The sequence below is a fragment of the Gorilla gorilla genome, chromosome 19, assembly GCF_029281585.2.
Source record: "Gorilla gorilla gorilla isolate KB3781 chromosome 19, NHGRI_mGorGor1-v2.1_pri, whole genome shotgun sequence".
NCBI classification, from domain to species: domain Eukaryota; kingdom Metazoa; phylum Chordata; class Mammalia; order Primates; family Hominidae; genus Gorilla; species Gorilla gorilla.
This window is the reverse complement of record NC_073243.2, coordinates 69,147,621-69,165,840: the sequence shown is the minus strand read 5'-3', so window position 1 is coordinate 69,165,840 and position 18,220 is coordinate 69,147,621. Positions and strand designations below refer to the sequence as shown.

The following is an 18,220-nucleotide window of genomic DNA, read 5'->3' as shown; positions in this document are numbered from 1 at the left end:
AAGAGAAAGAAATAAAGGGTATTCAATTAGGAAAAGAGGAAATCCAATTGTCTCTGTTTGCAGATGACATGATTGTATATTTAGAAAACCCCATCGTCTCAGCCCAAAATCTCCTTAAGCTGATAAGCAACTTCAGCAAAGTCTCAGGATACGAAATCAATGTGCAAAAATCACAAGCATTCCTATACACCAATAACAGACAGAGAGCCAAATCACAAGCAAACTCCCATTCACAATTGCTACAAAGAGAATAAAATACCTAGGAATACAACTTACAAAGGATGTGAAGGACCTCTTCAAGGAGAACTACAAACCACTGCTCAAGGAAATAAGAGAGGACACAAACAAATGGAAAAACATCCTCATGGATAGGAAGAATCAATATCACGAAAATGGCCATATTGCCCAAAGTAATTTGTAGATTCAATGCTATCCCCATCAAACTACCATTGACTTTCTTCACAGAATTGGAAAATACTACTTTAGATTTCATATGGAACCAAAAATGAGCCTGCATAGCCAAGACAATCATAAGCAAAAAGAACAAAGCTGAAGGCATCACGCTACCTGACCCGCTTATTTTTCTACATAGGATCCCCACATCCCTGCCTTTGCTAGAATGGAAACTAGACAAGGACCAACTTTTATCAACTTGTTCATTTCTCTATTCCTAGAACACAGCCTGGTACAAAATTTGCGTTTAATAATGTTTGTTGAATGAATTTGAATGATGGATTTGTTTAGAAGGTTTATAACATCCCATCCCTTGTGAGTTTGTTGCCAGAGGAAAAAAGAAGCGGTTTTTGGTTCATAACATCAGGTTTGTAACCTGGAATTTGGAATCATGAGTTTTTATGCATTTGCTTCATATTATTTATTTTTAAGAGATCTTTCAAAGTATTGACAAAGATACTTTAAGATTGAGAGCCTCCCTGATAACCCAGGAATGAGAGTTTTAGATTAAGTTTACAATATGATTTAAGGCTAATCATATAAGGAGAAAAAAATAAGAAAAAGAAGAGAAATTTGAAAAGAAATCTCCAAAATGGCCACGGACATCAGAACACTGAGAATTCATACACAAAAATGTGTTTTGCTTCATACCTGTCTGTTGCACATCTATAGCGGCAGATTTCATTGATGCAGAGGAATTTTGGCTAAAATCCTAACACATAAGAGGCATTCTGCACTTACTTCTCAAATTAGAATTAACACCTGAGTATGTATAAGTTGTTTAGAGTGGGCATCTATTTAATGAGTTTACTGGCTGAATCTTTTAAAAGAATGCAAACATAAGTGCCTTTTATCAAAAATCAATGAAAAGATGAAAGGCCCTGTAGTGCATGCTGTGGTTCCCACACTACATCCCCCACATCCACCTGATGTCATCACAACTGTCTATGGTGTCCATTTGCCACTATGCACCCTGCCGGGCAGACTCAGGTGCCTGCCTTGGCAAAGACCCTCAGCTCATGTGCAGGTACGGCCTAGAAGTGCATGGGGGTGAACATCTCTGAGGCACCCTTCAACCAGTGAGTACTGGGAGTGATAGATAAATATCCTAGCCTCTCATCTTTCTACACAACAGTGGTGGTGCATATTCTACACAGCTTCTCAAAGGAGCCTCAGTGGGATTGGGCCCCATTAGCCACTGTGATAACCAGCTCAGTAACACACACATATTAGTTGTTCTCCCTTTCCTTCCCACCCTCCCCATTCCCTGACTGCTAGATCCGGAAGTCACCTTGCAGATGAACTACCTATATCCAAATCCTAATCTCTAGCTCTGGTTTCTTAAACAGGTCCTATGAAATGCTTGAAATAAAAGGCAAAATGGTTTGTGTCTAGAATCAAAGGCTGACAATGGCAAGCAACAGGCACTAAAACTATGACCCAGGAAAAATGCTTTTCTGGAAGACATCGGCATTATCTCCTAGACACGGAATACACTGGCTTCATCCCAGTAGTTTCTTCACACACTTTAGATACGTGTCTCATTAGGATCACATATGACTCACCTGATTTCATGCCTTGCCTTTTCTTTTTATTCTGCAGATTCTTCTAAGGAGCCTAAATTCACCAAGTGCCGTTCACCTGAGCGAGAGACTTTTTCATGCCACTGGACAGATGAGGTTCATCATGGTACAAAGAACCTAGGACCCATACAGCTGTTCTATACCAGAAGGTGCCGCCATCATGCTTTTCTGATTTTCCTCTCCCTGGATGTACCTACTAAAGTACACTGAGTCAGATGTACTGTGGGAATGGAAGTGATTTGTTGTGATTTGTGTAATCAATGAATATTCATTCACTCATTTATTGAAAAAAATATTAATCAAGCCCATCCTATGTGCTGAGTACTATTTTAGGCCCTGGAGATATAGCAGTGATTACAAAAGACAAAATCCCTGGTCTCATGGAGATTTCCTTCCAATGCAGGGAGACAGGCAATAAAAATTGAATTAAATGTCAGCTAGTAATATAGGTTATTAAGAAAAATAAAGCCAGAAAGCAGCATATCAGCAGTGTGTGGGAGTTTGTGTATGTGCATGAGAATGTGTGAGTGTGTCAAAGTGTGAGTGAGAGCATGTATGGATACACGTGGGCATGTGCATGTGGATGAGAGTGTGTGTAAGAGGCTTGAATGATGCTGAAATGCGTGGTCCTAGGAGGCCTCTCTATTGTGGTGTCCTAGACCAGAGACATAAGTGAAACGGGACAGGCCACGTGAATATCTGGGGGAAAGGCTATGCAGGCAGAGGAAATTGCAAGTACAAAGTCCCTGAGGCAGTCTTGGCATATTTGAGGGATGAAAAAGGCCAGCACTGAAGGCACAAGATTGAAAGTGAGGAGAGTGATATGGGAAGGGATCAGAGAGTTACTTAGGGACTGACTATGCCAAACCTCATAGGCAAGGGCAAGGCTTTGAATTTTACTTTATTTGTGGTGGAAAGCTATAGGTGTTTTTGAAAAGATGTATGCTTTAAAAGATGTAGCTTGGTTTCTAACCAGATAATACACTCCTTCTCTTAAATATATTCAGTAAAAGACTGTAGTCCTTTTTCATTTTTACCAGTGACCCTCTAAAATAACAGAGGAAGGGTGAAACAAAGACCTCTCAATATAGGTACCACCCAAGTTGTTTATTTCTTCCCCTTCACCTGGCATTATTTTCGTTTTTGTTTACTCTCACTGTGTATATTTTTCCCTTTTTTACATTTTAGGCTTAAACACTTCATTATCTCCTCTTTTCCACCCAACCCCCAGAGAAGGCCTAAGCCAAGATGCAGGGTTAGTGAGGACCCTTTATCCTTGGCTCAAGGTGTTCGTTAGTCAGAGGATGACATTGTCTATCCAACCGAAGAGCTGGAATAGGGAAGGAAGATGCAGCCAGCAGTTAAGGGTATGAGCTCAGGGCTAACAAACCTGCACTTCAGTGTAGTTCTGCACTTTCTCACCAAGGAATACTCGGGAAATTAGCCAGTTTGTGTGCAACTCAGCCTCCTCATTTGCAGAAAGGAGATAATGGACTTGCCTCATGGCTTCTTGTGAGGATCGTATGAGATAACCCATGAAAAATACTTGGCAGAGTACTTGACACATAATAAGTACTCACTAAATGGTAGGGTATTCTTATTATCAGTAGTATAGTGATAATTTAAAAATAATTATGGTATAGAAATCCAGTCCCTGGACTATAAAATGACTATAAATGGTATAAGACCATTTATACCAATAAATTGTTATAATTATTTTAATTATTGGTATAAGATCATTTTAATGCAGAGCTGCTGCTTAATTTGCAAATAAAAAAATACTTGGAGTTAGCAACCAAGTGGACCTTCCCCACCTTTCAGTATAAGAGAGGTCTCTTGGATGAGGTGAAGTGAAGATGAAATGTTTGGGCACCAAGTATACTATATTTTTCCTTAAGGCTGACACCACAGAGAGGTTGGGGCCAGTAAACAGAGTTGATTTCTATAAATACATTCAGACATGAAGTTAGTATGTTTGATGACACTTTTGAAATGTGTGGAATCATTAAGTTATTTGTACAGGCACAATTAGCCAAACTGTAAAGAAAAGTAGCAGAATAACCTCTTAAGCTGGGCCCACTTTATGAAAATAATTTTTTGCTACCTCAATATTTACCAAATTTGATGAGCAAAAAGAGAAATCCAAAGGAATGAAGCCTTGATAAATATATATCCCTTGCCCTCATCAATCAGGGTCACATAACTCTGTCCACAGGCATCTTATGCACACTCCAGTCATTTCAGCATCTCTGGTTCAAATCCAGGATCTACACTACCAAGGATGCTGCTGAAAGTGTGACTGGGTAAAGGGAAACGTTCAGACATATTCAGAAAGATGTCTTAGATTTTGCCCTGGTAGTGTTTGGAATCCCAGGAAGGTAAGTACAGCTTCATGATTAAGTGCCAACCCAAACTTACAAAATTAGATATTTGTGTTTTTTCTATAAAATATAACTATTTTGAATATCTTAGCCAAACTACTATGAGCCCACAGCCCAGTTTATCCAAGAAGGGTAAAACTGAGGGATTAGGAGTATCAGGACTGGACTGGACTGATTAGTGTACAGTTATATTTGATTTCTCATTGCCAACTTCACAAAGAAGACAATACAAATGCACTTTCTGACTCTTGTCACTGTTTCTTAGAACTCAGTTGCCAGGCAACTCCTGAAACTATAGAAACATGCTTCTCATCCCTGACACATAAATAAAACTCTGAGATGATTTTATCCAAAGTCAGAGTCAGTGGGCGGTGCAGTTGTTTCAGTTTGCTGGCCTGGCCTCAGTATCTAAAGCACAACAGAACGTGAACATGTCAGGCTGTCAACAGGACAGTTCAGGCACAGCCCTACAGGCAGTTGTGTGTTTTGCCTGGCTCTGCTCCTTGCCAGGTGGCTGGCAGAAAAGGCAGCCTCCACATGTTTGAGCAGCAGATTCAAAACAGTGTCTGCCATCCTGTGACGGCGATAGTGCCAAATTCAGCCTCTGAGCTTGCAGGGGACTCAGGATGAATGCACATTACAGGCATGGTAAAAAGAGGCTCTGGGAAGCATGTTCGAGCTGCTCTGCTCTCAGCTCCTTGCATGTAAATGCTGTGTTTTTAAAGGAAGTGGGCATGTGAATACTCAGTCCTTAAGGCTATATCCCCCACCTCTTCCATACCCATTCAACCCCACTTCAAAAATTACCCTGGTCTTAAGAGAAATTTCATTTTCTATACAAGGTTGTGTGGAAAATCATTAGGGAGAAAGGGCATTATTACTTTCATTTTTCTTAAACAAAAGTATTAAATTTAAAGCCAAAAACGTGCGCTTTCTGTCATGAAAACAGCTGCCCTTAAAAACATAAATGATGTTTTATTTTTATTATTTTTTTCTAGTTGGTTGTCTTTAGATGAAAAACATTTCTTCTGCTCTTTATTCTTATTTTTAACGATAGTCTCTTTCTATGGTTCTCACCCCTTCCATTTCACAAGATAGTCTGGGAGCAAACCTAAAGCACTTAACTTTTGGGAGTAAGAGCAGAGGGGAGCTTCCATACATTGATTTTGGTCATCTGTAGAGACATTCAACCCAGAGAAGGCAAGTGACACAGTATCTGTTTTATGAGCTAATTTGGGTTCTTGTCTACATTTAATAGTTTAAAATATAAGTTATAAATATTTATTTAAAATGAAATTCAACATTGGTTCATGAAGAAAGAGGTTAGAAGTAGTGTTTTGAACTAGCTGTTTCTGATCCATCATGCTTAAAATAAATGCTCTGTTTGTCCTGTGGAGTTCATGGATTTGGGATAATCTAAACAGGGTTTTTTAAACAGTCCTCATGGGGAACAAGGTACTGACATGCACTGTTGAGAAATTCTGTGAATCATGAAAGAGCTAATCTTTTAGAAATCCAGACCTGTTAAGCACTAATCTACATCTTTGGAATATCTTAATACTTTGAGTTTTCTAACTTTTATACTATCACTTATGCTAAGTACATTTGATATCCCTTCTATTATGTGAAAGCCTCATTTTCTGGGCAATCTTCTTACAACTACTCTCTTTAATGCACTCTTACTTAATTTGAAAGTAAATATCAAATTAAGCATACTATAGTTCAATGAACCACCCACCTATTCCTAATTTTTTTAACATTTCTCTTCTGACTCTACATACACACATACTTACACACACACACACACACACACACACAAACACACCTTATCTTTTCTTCTGCCTTTTGCCCATTTACTTTTTGCATCAGAGATGAATCTCTCATTCAAGCATATGCAACTTTTTTTTTTTTTGAGATGGAGTCTTGCTTTGGCACCCAGGCTGGAGTGCAGTGGCGCGATCTTGGCTTACTGCAAACTTTGCCTCCTGCGTTCAAGCAATTCTCCTGCCTCAGCCTACCTACCGAATAGCTGGGATTACAGAACCATGCCATCACGCCCAGCTAATTTTTGTATTTTTAGTACAGATGGGGTTTTACCATGTTAGCCAGGCTGGTCTCACTCTCCTAACCTCATGATCCGCCTGCCTCAGCCTCCAAAAGTGCTGGGATTACAGGCATGAACCCTCGTACCCAGCCAGCATATGCAACTTTTAAGAGTCTCAACCAAAGCAGCAATTCACTGTCTCAGACCCTGGAGTCTCTGCCATTTAAATCCCAATTTCCTTCCAACAGCTGAGGAGCAGCTGTCTCAAGGACCCTCTGATACTACACAAGTTTTCTCCTAGTGCCAAGCAGACCAGCCTGAGAAACAGCTATAAGAAGGAAATAGGCGTCTTCTCCCAGCTTGGCATCCTTTCCTTCCAGGCCCTGCCTTCTCTACAACCTGCATTGTCCTCCTTGTCCACTGCTGCCCAGCACCCATCCCACAGAGGGATGGTCCCAAACCTCCACAGTCTGGCCTGTGAGCCACAGGCGCCTCTGCCTGCGCAGGGCCATTCCTACCTCATCTTCCACAACCACAGATTACATGGTTTTATGTCCCTTTGACTTATATGTTGTCTTCTCAATTAATAGGCTAGTGAATAACAGGGAGATGATGAACTACCTCACCCAAGTAGCAATTCTAATTTAAGAAAATTTTCCTGTCATTCCATTGCCTTTTACTTCCATTACCACACTCATGCCCATACTTCCTTACCTCAATCCCTTTGACCTCTCTGTTTCTTCCCTTCCTTGCCGTATTGCCATCTATTAAACTTTTACCCATCCTTCAAGAATGCTAAAAATATACCTCCACCTTGAAGCCTTCCATGAAGAGCCAGAGCAATCATTCCCTCTTCTGAACTTTTAAGGACCCTAGAGAGCACTACTAATGAGCTCTTACCCACATTGCTTTGTAATACCGTTTTTTAGTATTTCCTTCTGAGGCAGGAGGAATTCCTTAGACATCTATGAATCCCTCATAGTGTGTGTCATTATGTTTTAGACATAACCAATTCTCATTAAATATCAATAGAATGAATATAAGAGGCCCAAAAAACTACTCAGATGGGAATTTGAGTCTTATTTTAGCCTGAAATTAGGGGACCACATCTTACTTATCTTTATATCTGCACAGCGTTGGTGCTGGATATAATGCATCACTCTGCCTGGAGCACACATCAACTTGTCTCCTCAGTTTCTTTCACCATAGGCTGGTGAAACAGCCAGGTCTAAACCTTCACTGTTCTCTGGGAATCTCTAGTTTGGGAATGATTATCTGCACTGTTTTAATGAACATTTTTAAAATGTCCCTAAGTCTCAGAACCTTCATCTATAGAACGGGCATAATAAAGTACCTACCATAGGAATCGATTTATGAGCAGGCATAGCATATGCATTCAATAAACGGAAGTTTTACCGTAGGCAGAAGTACCAAACGGCCTCGTAGCAGTCGTCAGACACTGATGATACTGTCCACTGATGTGATATGTCTCGGAAATGGTGTTACTAAAATACCTCTTCACAAAATATTTGTGTTCCAGTTTATTGAATCAGACTATCAAGCACCTTACTTGGACTTAAGCTACAACATGATTTTTGGAACAATTAATCTTTTTTTAACCCTTCATTTTAGGAACACTCAAGAATGGACTCAAGAATGGAAAGAATGCCCTGATTATGTTTCTGCTGGGGAAAACAGCTGTTACTTTAATTCATCGTTTACCTCCATCTGGATACCTTATTGTATCAAGCTAACTAGCAATGGTGATACAGTGGATGAAAAGTGTTTCTCTGTTGATGAAATAGGTAAATCACAGGTTTTTGTTTCATTCGATATAGTTTTAGACTAAATAAATGGGGAAGCCTGCAAGGTCCAGGTATAATCAAGTAGGAAGACTTTGTAACAGTGTTCTATAGATACATGGAGATCTGTTTTACAGGAGATGGGATCAGCTGGTGAACAAGACGAAAAGGGCAGGGGGAACTTAAGTTGACTTTAACATAAAGCAGCCTGGCAGTAAATGTGGTGAAGAAAAGAATAGGAACCTTGTGGAGTCTTTTCCTTTAGGATATCTTTGAAGCTGCGTTGTGTTCTTACGTTCCACTGCAAAGGGTGAACTTAATATATTCTTAGGATTTTTTACTTCCTAATTATTTGATAGGATCCTTATATTCAAATTCACTGAAATACGTTGGCCTTTGACCTCTACCATTGCTGTAATCAAAGCCTAGATTTTCTTTGTCACAAAGCATAATCATTCTGGAATTTTACATTTACAAAACAGCCACAGTTACTTTAAAGACATGTTTATTAGATCTCAGAACAAATACTGGAGACAATCAGCTCAGTAAACTAAGTGAAAGATCCAAACAGAGGATCCTTTGCCCATCATATGGACACAAGGTGGAAACAAAACAAATAAAACAAACAATTGTAATTAGAATAGTCATGTTTATACCTTAATAGTATAAATAGCAAAATAGAATCAAAGAAGGACTTTGAGTAGCTGAAATTAGTGCCTCAAAATCTATCCACAAAAGCTCATTTGTTGCTATAGGAATTTCTCGTTGCTTCTCCCAAATGTGTTGTTCTTTTTATGTGGTTTTCTAGGCATAAGCTGACTGGAAGACATAGGAGTATGTGGCTAGAACTTACAGATAGAAACAAATAAAATCTAATAGGCTGACTTTAAGGGAGAAGATTAAGAGAACTGTATCAAGCAGTAAAGATAACCCAATTGCTTTGCAAAGACAATTTAGTATGTGTCCTAACATCAGTGGGTATAGCTGTTGAGTTGAAACTAAATGGGATAGCAGAATGGGATAGTAGCAAGAACACTGGGTTAAAACCCATGTTCTAGCCCTGTTCTCTGCCAATAGCCAGTCCTACTCATTTACCTGGCTGACATGTGCCTGTCATGTGTCAGGCACTGTTCTGGTGGTGGTGGTTATAGAATAAGTACAATACAGTCAAAGAGGGGAGTCAGGCATGTTCACAAATAATTGCAGTGCAGCGTGATAGGTGTTAGCTTGGAAATACGTGGAATGCAGAGCTGCAAAGGTGGTGGCCAAAGGCGTGAATGACTGACAGGCCTGAGGGATGAGGAAGGGCTGCACAGAGATGGTGACAGTTTAGTTACCTCTGAACTGGAATTGGACTCTCCCTATTTTTAAAAAAGTGATGACCCACAGTGGTCAAAAGCATGAGTGAGTATTGTCAGTTACCTTTCAGTAACTACTAAGTTCCAACAGTAACTTAGTAGTTACTTAGTAGTTACGACAGTAACTTAGTAGTACTACAGTAACTTAGTAGTCCCAACATGTTCAGGGACTCAGGAGCAGTTAGGAAGCCCTCCTAGTCAGCTGGAGAAATCATCAGTAGTTGTTTGTGCCCCAAAAAGGAATTTGGACTTTAACTGTCACGAGGTACCTTTGAGCATGTTTAAATAGGGAAATTACTTGAGGATAGTAATAGTCAACAGTCACAAAAGTCTTACCATGTGTCAGGTATAAAAACCATCTTTTGCAGTCGCACTTTACAGATAATGAAACCGAGGCACAGAGCAGTTAAAGGACTAGTTCAAGTCAAACAGCTAGTAGGTAGAGCTGGGATTTGAACCTCCAGCCTCCATGCTCTTACTCTTGAGGCTTTGCAGTACCACTTGTCTCTTTATTAATGCTCAGAGAAATTAATCTTGTTGCAATGTGAAACGTAGATTGGAGTGGGACGGACTAGAAGTAGAAGAGGTTAAAAGACTGAGACGATCAAGGTAAAAGATTATGACAGGTAGCTACAACTAGCACAATAGTTGTGGGGCAAGGTGCTGAGAGTGAAAGAGAACAAAGAACTAATGTAACCCTAGTAGATCTTGAGAAAGTTGTCAATCATTATAAGCCTCAGCTTCCTCATAAAATATGTATGTATGGTACTACCTCACAGGGCTATTCTTTGGATTTGAAGTACTATATTAGTTAGACATTTGTCATTCATTCAATTCATTCAGCAAATATTTATTATGTTCTTCTCTCAGGCCAGTCAGTGTTCTCCATGCTGGGGATAGAAACTGTCTTCCCTGGTGGGATTTAATCCCAGCGAGGATGGAAAGCGACAATGCTATGGAGAAATATAGGAAAGGTGAATTCCTATTCTCCGACACTCCTGTGTCGGAGGGGTTGCAGTGTTGAGTTTTCAGGATTGGCATCCCTGAGTCAGTGGCATTTGAATAAAGAAGGATTGGAGAGGATAATTATGTGTGTGTCTCAGGGAAGGGCATTTCAGCAAGGGGGCACAGCCAGAAGAAAGATCTCAAAGTAGGAGCATGCTTTTCCTCACTGAATGAACAGCAGGCCGGCAGTGGAGTGGGCACAGAGTGAGCGAGGAGACTGGTATGAGACCAAATCCCACAGACAGACAGTCAAATCTACCCAACCATTGCCAAAGACTTTGGCTTTCACTTGGAGTGAGGTAGGCAGCCTTTGGAGGGTTTTAGATGATGAGCGATGTGATCTAACGTAAGTGTTAGGATAATCACTGTGTCAGTTCGCTTGAGGATTGCATGGAGAATAGACTGGAGGGGGACAAAGACCAAAGGAGTACAGTGGGGAGACAAATGAAGCAAGAAGAATGAAAAAGGATAATGGCCAGGACCAGGTTATTAGTGGTGCAGGCGGTGAGACATGGTTGGATTCTGTTATATCTTGAAAGTACAGCTGACGGAATGTGGATTAGTGAGGAAAAGATGAGCCAAGGACAAGTTCATTGTTTTTATCCTGAGCAACTAGAGGAATTGAGTCCTCATTAACAGAGATGGAAAAGAGGAAAGGAGAGCAGGTTCTGGAGAGGAAGAGCAAGGGTTTGTTTGGGGATATATTAAGTTTCAGATATTTTTAAAATATCTCACAGGAGTTGTCAATATAGCATGTAGATTTATGTATAAAGGAGAGGTCATTATTATGCCTGTAATGGTATCTCACAGGAGGTCATTGTTATGCCTGTAATGGAGGTACCAAATCTTTTCCAAAAGGACCTTGTCTCATATCCTCTATTTTTCAAATGCAGCATAAGTAATAAGTTATAGAAAATCTTCCATTAAAAACAATTTTATAGTTTGGTCACTTTAAATGGTTAAGCTTTGATTATCAGGATTCCTGAATCTCCAACAAATCCAGAAGGGTGAGGAATTATTGCCATTATATCGGCACATGTAGTTTGGCCATTTTGCATATCCTTCCAATTTAATTTTCAAAATGTAGTCATGATTCATCAAATTTTGACTCTCCCTGTTTTTAAAAAGGTGGTGTCGACCCCACAGAGGGCAACAACATGCTCCTCCACCATAAGGCCTGTTTTCACTGTGGGTGCACACAAGAGCTTCCCTCTTTGGCCAACAGTTTTGACAGCCAGTAAGAGCTCCTTACTGTGTATATCTGTAAAGTTATCTCCAGTCAACGCTAGGGATGCACACTCTGCAACACTCTAGGTGGCCTTCTGTATATATGGCAGAAAAAGAAAGTAAATTTTACTCTGTATCTGCGAGTGATTTTCAAAACCCTCAGTAATGAGATCCAACTAGCAAAAATTTACCAGGAACTATCTGGAATATAAATTTAGACATAGTTCCTAGCTTTGGAATCCATATTTTTCTTCATCAACCTCTGAGAAATTGTGGTCTTTGAGGTCCTACTAAGCAGAATGCAACAAATTTTCGTGGAACTGTAGAGTATATCAATAGAACCTGAGGAAAACAATGTTTCAAGTTGTTCATGTGACAGTTAAAAAGACAGCAAACACTGAATTGTCACCATTTGTGAGACTAGCATAATGCCTTCTTCCTTCTTATGTCAGAAGAAAATATCACATGTGGCTAGGAAGACCACAAAGCTAGGGAGCATTAGCAGAGTGTGCAGGAAGATTGTATGAGAAGATTGAAGAAGAGTAAAAAAGGATAATGGCTAGGACCAGCTTATAGTGGTGCAGGCGGTGAGATATGGTTGGATTCTGTTATATCTTGAAAGTACAGCTGACGGAATATGGATTAGTGAGGCAAAGATGAGTCTTTCAGGGAACGACACAGAAATGAGGTAAACAGGGTCTCTGCCCCCAGGCCATACATAGTTACAAGAAAAAAGATTTCTCTACCCCTAGTTCCGAAGCAGCCCCATGTCTAAATTCTGTAAGTCTTTCTGACTCTGTTTTTTCAGTTTCAAGTGAAAATAAATTCCTTTGCCAAAATCCTGAAGCATTTATGATATCAGAGCAAAAAGAAATATACAACATGGCAGATCTTGAAAATAATGATCAGATTTTTTACTCCAAAAGGAATTTTTGTAAGGGCTTATTTAAAAGTTAAAAACAAGTCATCCTTGAGTTAAAAAAATAGTTACTCTCTTATAAAGTGAAAGTTATAATAAGGAAAATATTGGAAGAAATAAGAGCATGAATGATCAAAAATGTAGAAAGTAATTTGGTCTTCTGAGAAGAATGCCTTCCATTAATATTAAATTGTGTCTGTATGTGTACTAATGCTCTGTTGAATTGCACAGTGCAACCAGATCCACCCATTGCCCTCAACTGGACTTTACTGAACGTCAGTTTAACTGGGATTCATGCAGATATCCAAGTGAGATGGGAAGCACCACGCAATGCAGATATTCAGAAAGGATGGATGGTTCTGGAGTATGAACTTCAATACAAAGAAGTAAATGAAACTAAATGGAAAATGGTAAGATGTTGCTACACCTTACACTTTGACTTTTCTTTCTATTTCAACAAACTCTCTCTCATTTATCATTAAACTTTCCTTTGACCTAATACCACATGTTCATGCTGTATGCTCCATAATTTCTTATTTGAGAAAACATTATTTAATCGGTAAAATATTATCTTGAAATTCTGTAAGACAGGAGATGCTTATGTATATATGGAGGCCTGTGGAAGGAAAGGAAAACTATTTCTCCATTCATTCTTGCTGTCCAGTTTAACTTTAGAGCAAAATTATAGACTGGCCACTTAGCTGTCTTTGGGGATGTGGATAAAAATGGGAAAGTTTGTGATCAAGTCAACAGTGACTATGGCCAAATATTTTCCCATGATTTCAGTTGCTGCTACTCAAAAGACTCCCACTAAAACAAATTCATACATGTCTATAGGAAAACAGAGGGAGGGAATTTGTCTCCTTAGAGGTTTCAGAAGGATGTTTTGTTACATACCTCAGAGAAGAATCAAGCTGAGATTCTTATGTAGGCAATTAGAGAGCATGGTACCAGTTGACCTCCGAATCCCTCTCTTCCTTACCAAGCATATGGAACTCAGCATTTTGATAAATTTCACATGGCACATAACAAGAGGAAAAACAGGAGTATCATGCTGCTCCCAATATAACTAATTCTAAATCTGTCTAACCACAGCCACAGCCACAGCCACAGCCAAGCCAAGCAGTTTCTGGCCACTCATCAGGTGATGCCCAGCAGCCTGGCACAGATCACTCCCAGAATTTTGAGACACCAGGACATTCAGTGAGCCACTGAAAAAGATGCCAATTTTGTCATTAGAGGAAAGTTAAGTTTGGAGGAACTTTGAGTAGTTACAATACTGGGCTTTGAGGCTCTATTTTCTGAATCATTTTAATTTAGATATCTGTTCTGTAACTTGGTACAAATAAAATGCCTGATTGGATGCTAAGTCAAACAAGACTGTCTAAATCCAAGCTACAATCAAACATTATTTAACAACAGGTACTGAAATAACTACTATGCAGAAGGCACTGTGCTAAATACCTGAGGTGGCGGTTCTCAAAGTGGGAGCCACAGACCCTTGAGGGTCCCTGAGACCCTTTCAGGGAGTTCAGTACTATTTTCACAATACACTAAAATATTATTTTATTAACTATGTTGAAATTTAACTTAATGGCACAAAAGCAATGCTGGAAACACTGCTGGCACCTTAGCATGAAGCAAGGCAGTAGGATCAAATTTTACTAATAGTCATGCACTCCCAGTGAAGAAGGAGGAAAAAGCCAGTTTCACGTATGAAGTTCTTGATGAAGCTGTAAAAATTGTTAATTTTACTAAACCTCGACCTTTGAGTACATAGCTTATTAATATTCTGTGTGACATATGGGAATTACACATTAAGCATGTCTGCTGCATACTGAGGTATTGTATTTGTCTTGAAGAAAAGTGCTTAAATGACTGAGTTGCCAGCTGAACTAGTTGCTTTTATTGCTTGGAGCACCATTTTTACTTGGAAGAGCAATTGATAAACTGGCAGATGGTTATTCATATTTGAATTGGCAAACATTTGTCAAAAAAGAATGAGGCAAGCTTGTCGCTTCAAGAAAAACAACTGACAGTATTTTTTGCAATGGAAAAAATTTGACTTTTCAAAGCAATTCATTTTGCCTTTTTCGAAAATTTGTGTCTCCAACCGTGAGCTTGATACTGTTTTAATATTTGAAGACTTTTCTTGAAGAGATTGATGGTGATATTAATGAAAGTGACTTTTTAATTATATTGTGTAATAAAATGTATGAACATTTAGAAAAATCTACAACTCAGTGAACCCATATTTTCCAAATGACTAATACATGATGTAATCAAATCATGCATGGGGAAATGATCCATTCAAAGTACTAGATAGAATCGTGAATTTTGTTAATGATCAAAAATTTTTTTGTATATTTATTGTGTACAACATATTTTTTTGAAATATGGATACATTGTAGAATGGTTCTATCACACTAAGTAACATATGCATTACCACACATACCACTTTTTTGTGTGTTGAGAACACTTAAAATCTACTCAGAGATTTTCAAAATACAATACATAAGCATTAATTATAGTCACCATTTTGTACAATAGATTTCTTAAACTCATTCCTACTAAATGAAAATTTTAATTCTTTCATCAATATCTCCTTAACTCTGCACCCTGCCCACAACTCCTGATAACCACCATTCAACTCTCTGCTTCTGAGTTCAACTTTTTTAGATTCTGCATGTAAGTGAGATTATGTGGTATTTGTTTTTCTGTCTCTGGATCATTTTTCTTAATATAATATCCTCCAGGTTCATCCACATTGTCACACGTGACAGGATATCCTTCTTTTTTTAAGGCTGATAGCATTCCATTGTATATACCTACCACATTTTCTTTATCCACTTATCCATTAATGGAACATAGGTCGATTCTATTTCTTGGCTGTTATAAGTAAAGAACATGGGAGCCCAGATATTTCTTCAACATACTGATTTCATTTTCCTTGGATATATACTTAGTAGTGGAATAATATAATGGATCACATGGTAGTTCTATTTTTAATCTTTTGAGGAAGCTTCATATTATTTTCCATAGAGGGTATACTAATTTACACTCCCACCAATAGTGTGCAAGGGATCCCTTTTGTCCACATTCTCACCAACACTTGTTATCTCTTCTTTTTTTGAAAATAGCCATCCTAACATCTTTGTGCACTCTATGCCTTCTGTGAGCTGATAGCTCATTGTGGTTTAAATTTACATTTCCCTGATGATTAAAGATGTCAAGCATTTTTCATATACCTGTTGGCCATTTCTATATCTTCTTTTTAAAAATTTATATTCAGGTCCTTTGCCCATTTTTTAATTGGGTTATTTTCTTGCTATTGAATTGTTTTAGATCCTTATATATTTCAGATAGTAACCTCTTATCAGATGTATGCAAATATTGTCTCCCATTCCATAGAGTGTCTTTTTACTCTGTTGATTGTTTCCTTGGCAGTGCAGAAGCTTTTTAGTTTCATGTAATCCCATTTATCTATTTCCACTTTTGTTGCCTGTACCCAATGGAGTCATATCCAAAAAATCATTGCCCAAACCAATGTCATGGAGCTTTTTCCTATATTTTCTTCCAGTAGTTGCACAGTTTCAGGTTTTACATTTAAGTCTTTAATCGATTTTGAGTTTATTTTTGTATATGAAGTAAAATAAGGGTATAATTTCATTCTTCTGCATATGGATGTCCAATTTTCCCAACAACATTTAAAGACAGAGTCCTTTCCTTACTGTGTATTCTTAGCACCTTTGTGATAAATCAATTTACTGTAAATGTGTGGATTTATTTCTGAACACTTTATTCTTTTACATTGGTTTATGTCATTTTTATGCCGGTACCATGCTGTTTTGATTACTATAGCTTTGTATTATGTTTTGAGGTTGGTAAAGTGATGATTTCATCCTTGTTCTTCCTGTTCAAGATTGCTTTGGCTATTCATAGTCTATTGTGGTTGCATACAAATTTTAGAATTGCTTTTTCTATTTCTGTGAAAAATGACATTGGAATTTTGATAAGGATTGCATTGAATCTGTAGATTGCTTTAGGTAGCAGGGACATTCGAACAATATTAATTCTTCTAATCCATGAACATGGGCTATCTGTTCATTTATTTGTGTTGTCTTCATGTTTTACAGTTTTCAGTGTACAGATCTTTCACCTCCTTGTTTACATTTATTTCTTGGTCTTTTATTTTATTTTTATTTTTATAGATATTGTGAAAGGGATTTCTTTATTTCTTTCTCAGATTGTTCCTTATTAGTGTATAGAAATGTTACTGATTTTTGTATGTTGACTTTGTATCCTGCAGCTTTACTGAATTTGTTTATCTGTTCTAGCAATTTTTTGTTGAAGTCTTTAGGGTTTTCTATGTATAAAATCATGTCATCTGTAAGCAAGGGCAATTTAACTTTTTCCTTCTCAACTTTGGATGCCTTTTATTTCTCTCTTTTGCTTAATTGCTCTGACTAGGATTTTGAATCGAGTAGAATAGAGTAGAGGAGTTACATTGAATAAAAATGGCAAGAGTAGGCATCTTTGTCTTGTTCCTCATCTTAGAAGAAAAGCTTTCCACATTTCACTGTTTATTATGATGTGAGTTTGTTATATATGGCCTTTATTGTGTTGAAATACATTCCTTCTATATCTAATTGTTAAGGGTTTTTATCATGAAAGGATATTGAATTTTGACAAGTGCTTCTTCTGTATCTGTTGAGACGGTTCCATGGTTTTCTTCTCGGTTCTATTAATGTGATGTATTATGTTTATTTATTTGTGTGTGATGAACCATCCTTGCATCTCTGGAATAAATCCTACTTGATCATGGAGAATGTTCCTTTTAGTGTGCTTTTGAGTTAGTTTCCTAGTATTTTGTTTAAGATTTTTACATCTGTATTTATCAGAGATATTAGCCCATAATTTTCTTTTCTTGTAGTGTCCTTTCATGGTTTGGGTATAAGGGTAATGCTAGCATCAAGAAATAGTTTGGTAGTATCCCCTTTTCTTCCACTTTTTGGAAAAGTTTGAGAAGGATTGGTGTTCCGGTGAAGCTTCCAGTGAAGCTGTCAGGTATTGGACTTCTCTTTGATGACAGACTTTTTATTACTGATTCAATCTCCTTACTTATTATTGGTTTATTAGATTTTCTATTTCTGCAAGAAAGTCTTAGTAGGTTGTTGTGTGTAGGAATTTATTCATTTCTCATGCATATAATTTTACAGAATGGTCTCTTATGAACATTTGTATTTCTATGGTATTGGTTGTAATGTCTCCTCCTTCATTTCTGATGTTGTTTTTAATTTGGGCTTTCTCTTTTTTTATTATTTAGAGTGGCTAAAGATTGGTTGGTTTTGTTTATCTTTTCAAAAAAACTTGTTTCATTAATCTTTTCTACTGTTTTAATGTGCTAACTGAAAAGCACATTAAAAGGATCATTCTCCATGATCGAGT

The 18,220-nt window shown here is 38.0% G+C and overlaps 1 protein-coding gene across 2 annotated transcripts in view; it reads left to right on the top strand.

Annotated features, from left to right (window-relative positions):
- Positions 1 to 18,220, top strand: part of GHR (growth hormone receptor) — a 310,424-nt gene that overhangs the window by 275,295 nt on the left and 16,909 nt on the right. For both annotated transcript variants that reach the window (XM_019013672.4, XM_055367529.2), the window contains exons 4-6: positions 2,056 to 2,185; positions 8,094 to 8,266; positions 13,004 to 13,182. In XM_019013672.4, coding sequence (XP_018869217.4) covers positions 2,056 to 2,185; positions 8,094 to 8,266; positions 13,004 to 13,182 — 482 coding nt within the window. The remainder of the gene's footprint in view (positions 1 to 2,055; positions 2,186 to 8,093; positions 8,267 to 13,003; positions 13,183 to 18,220) is intronic.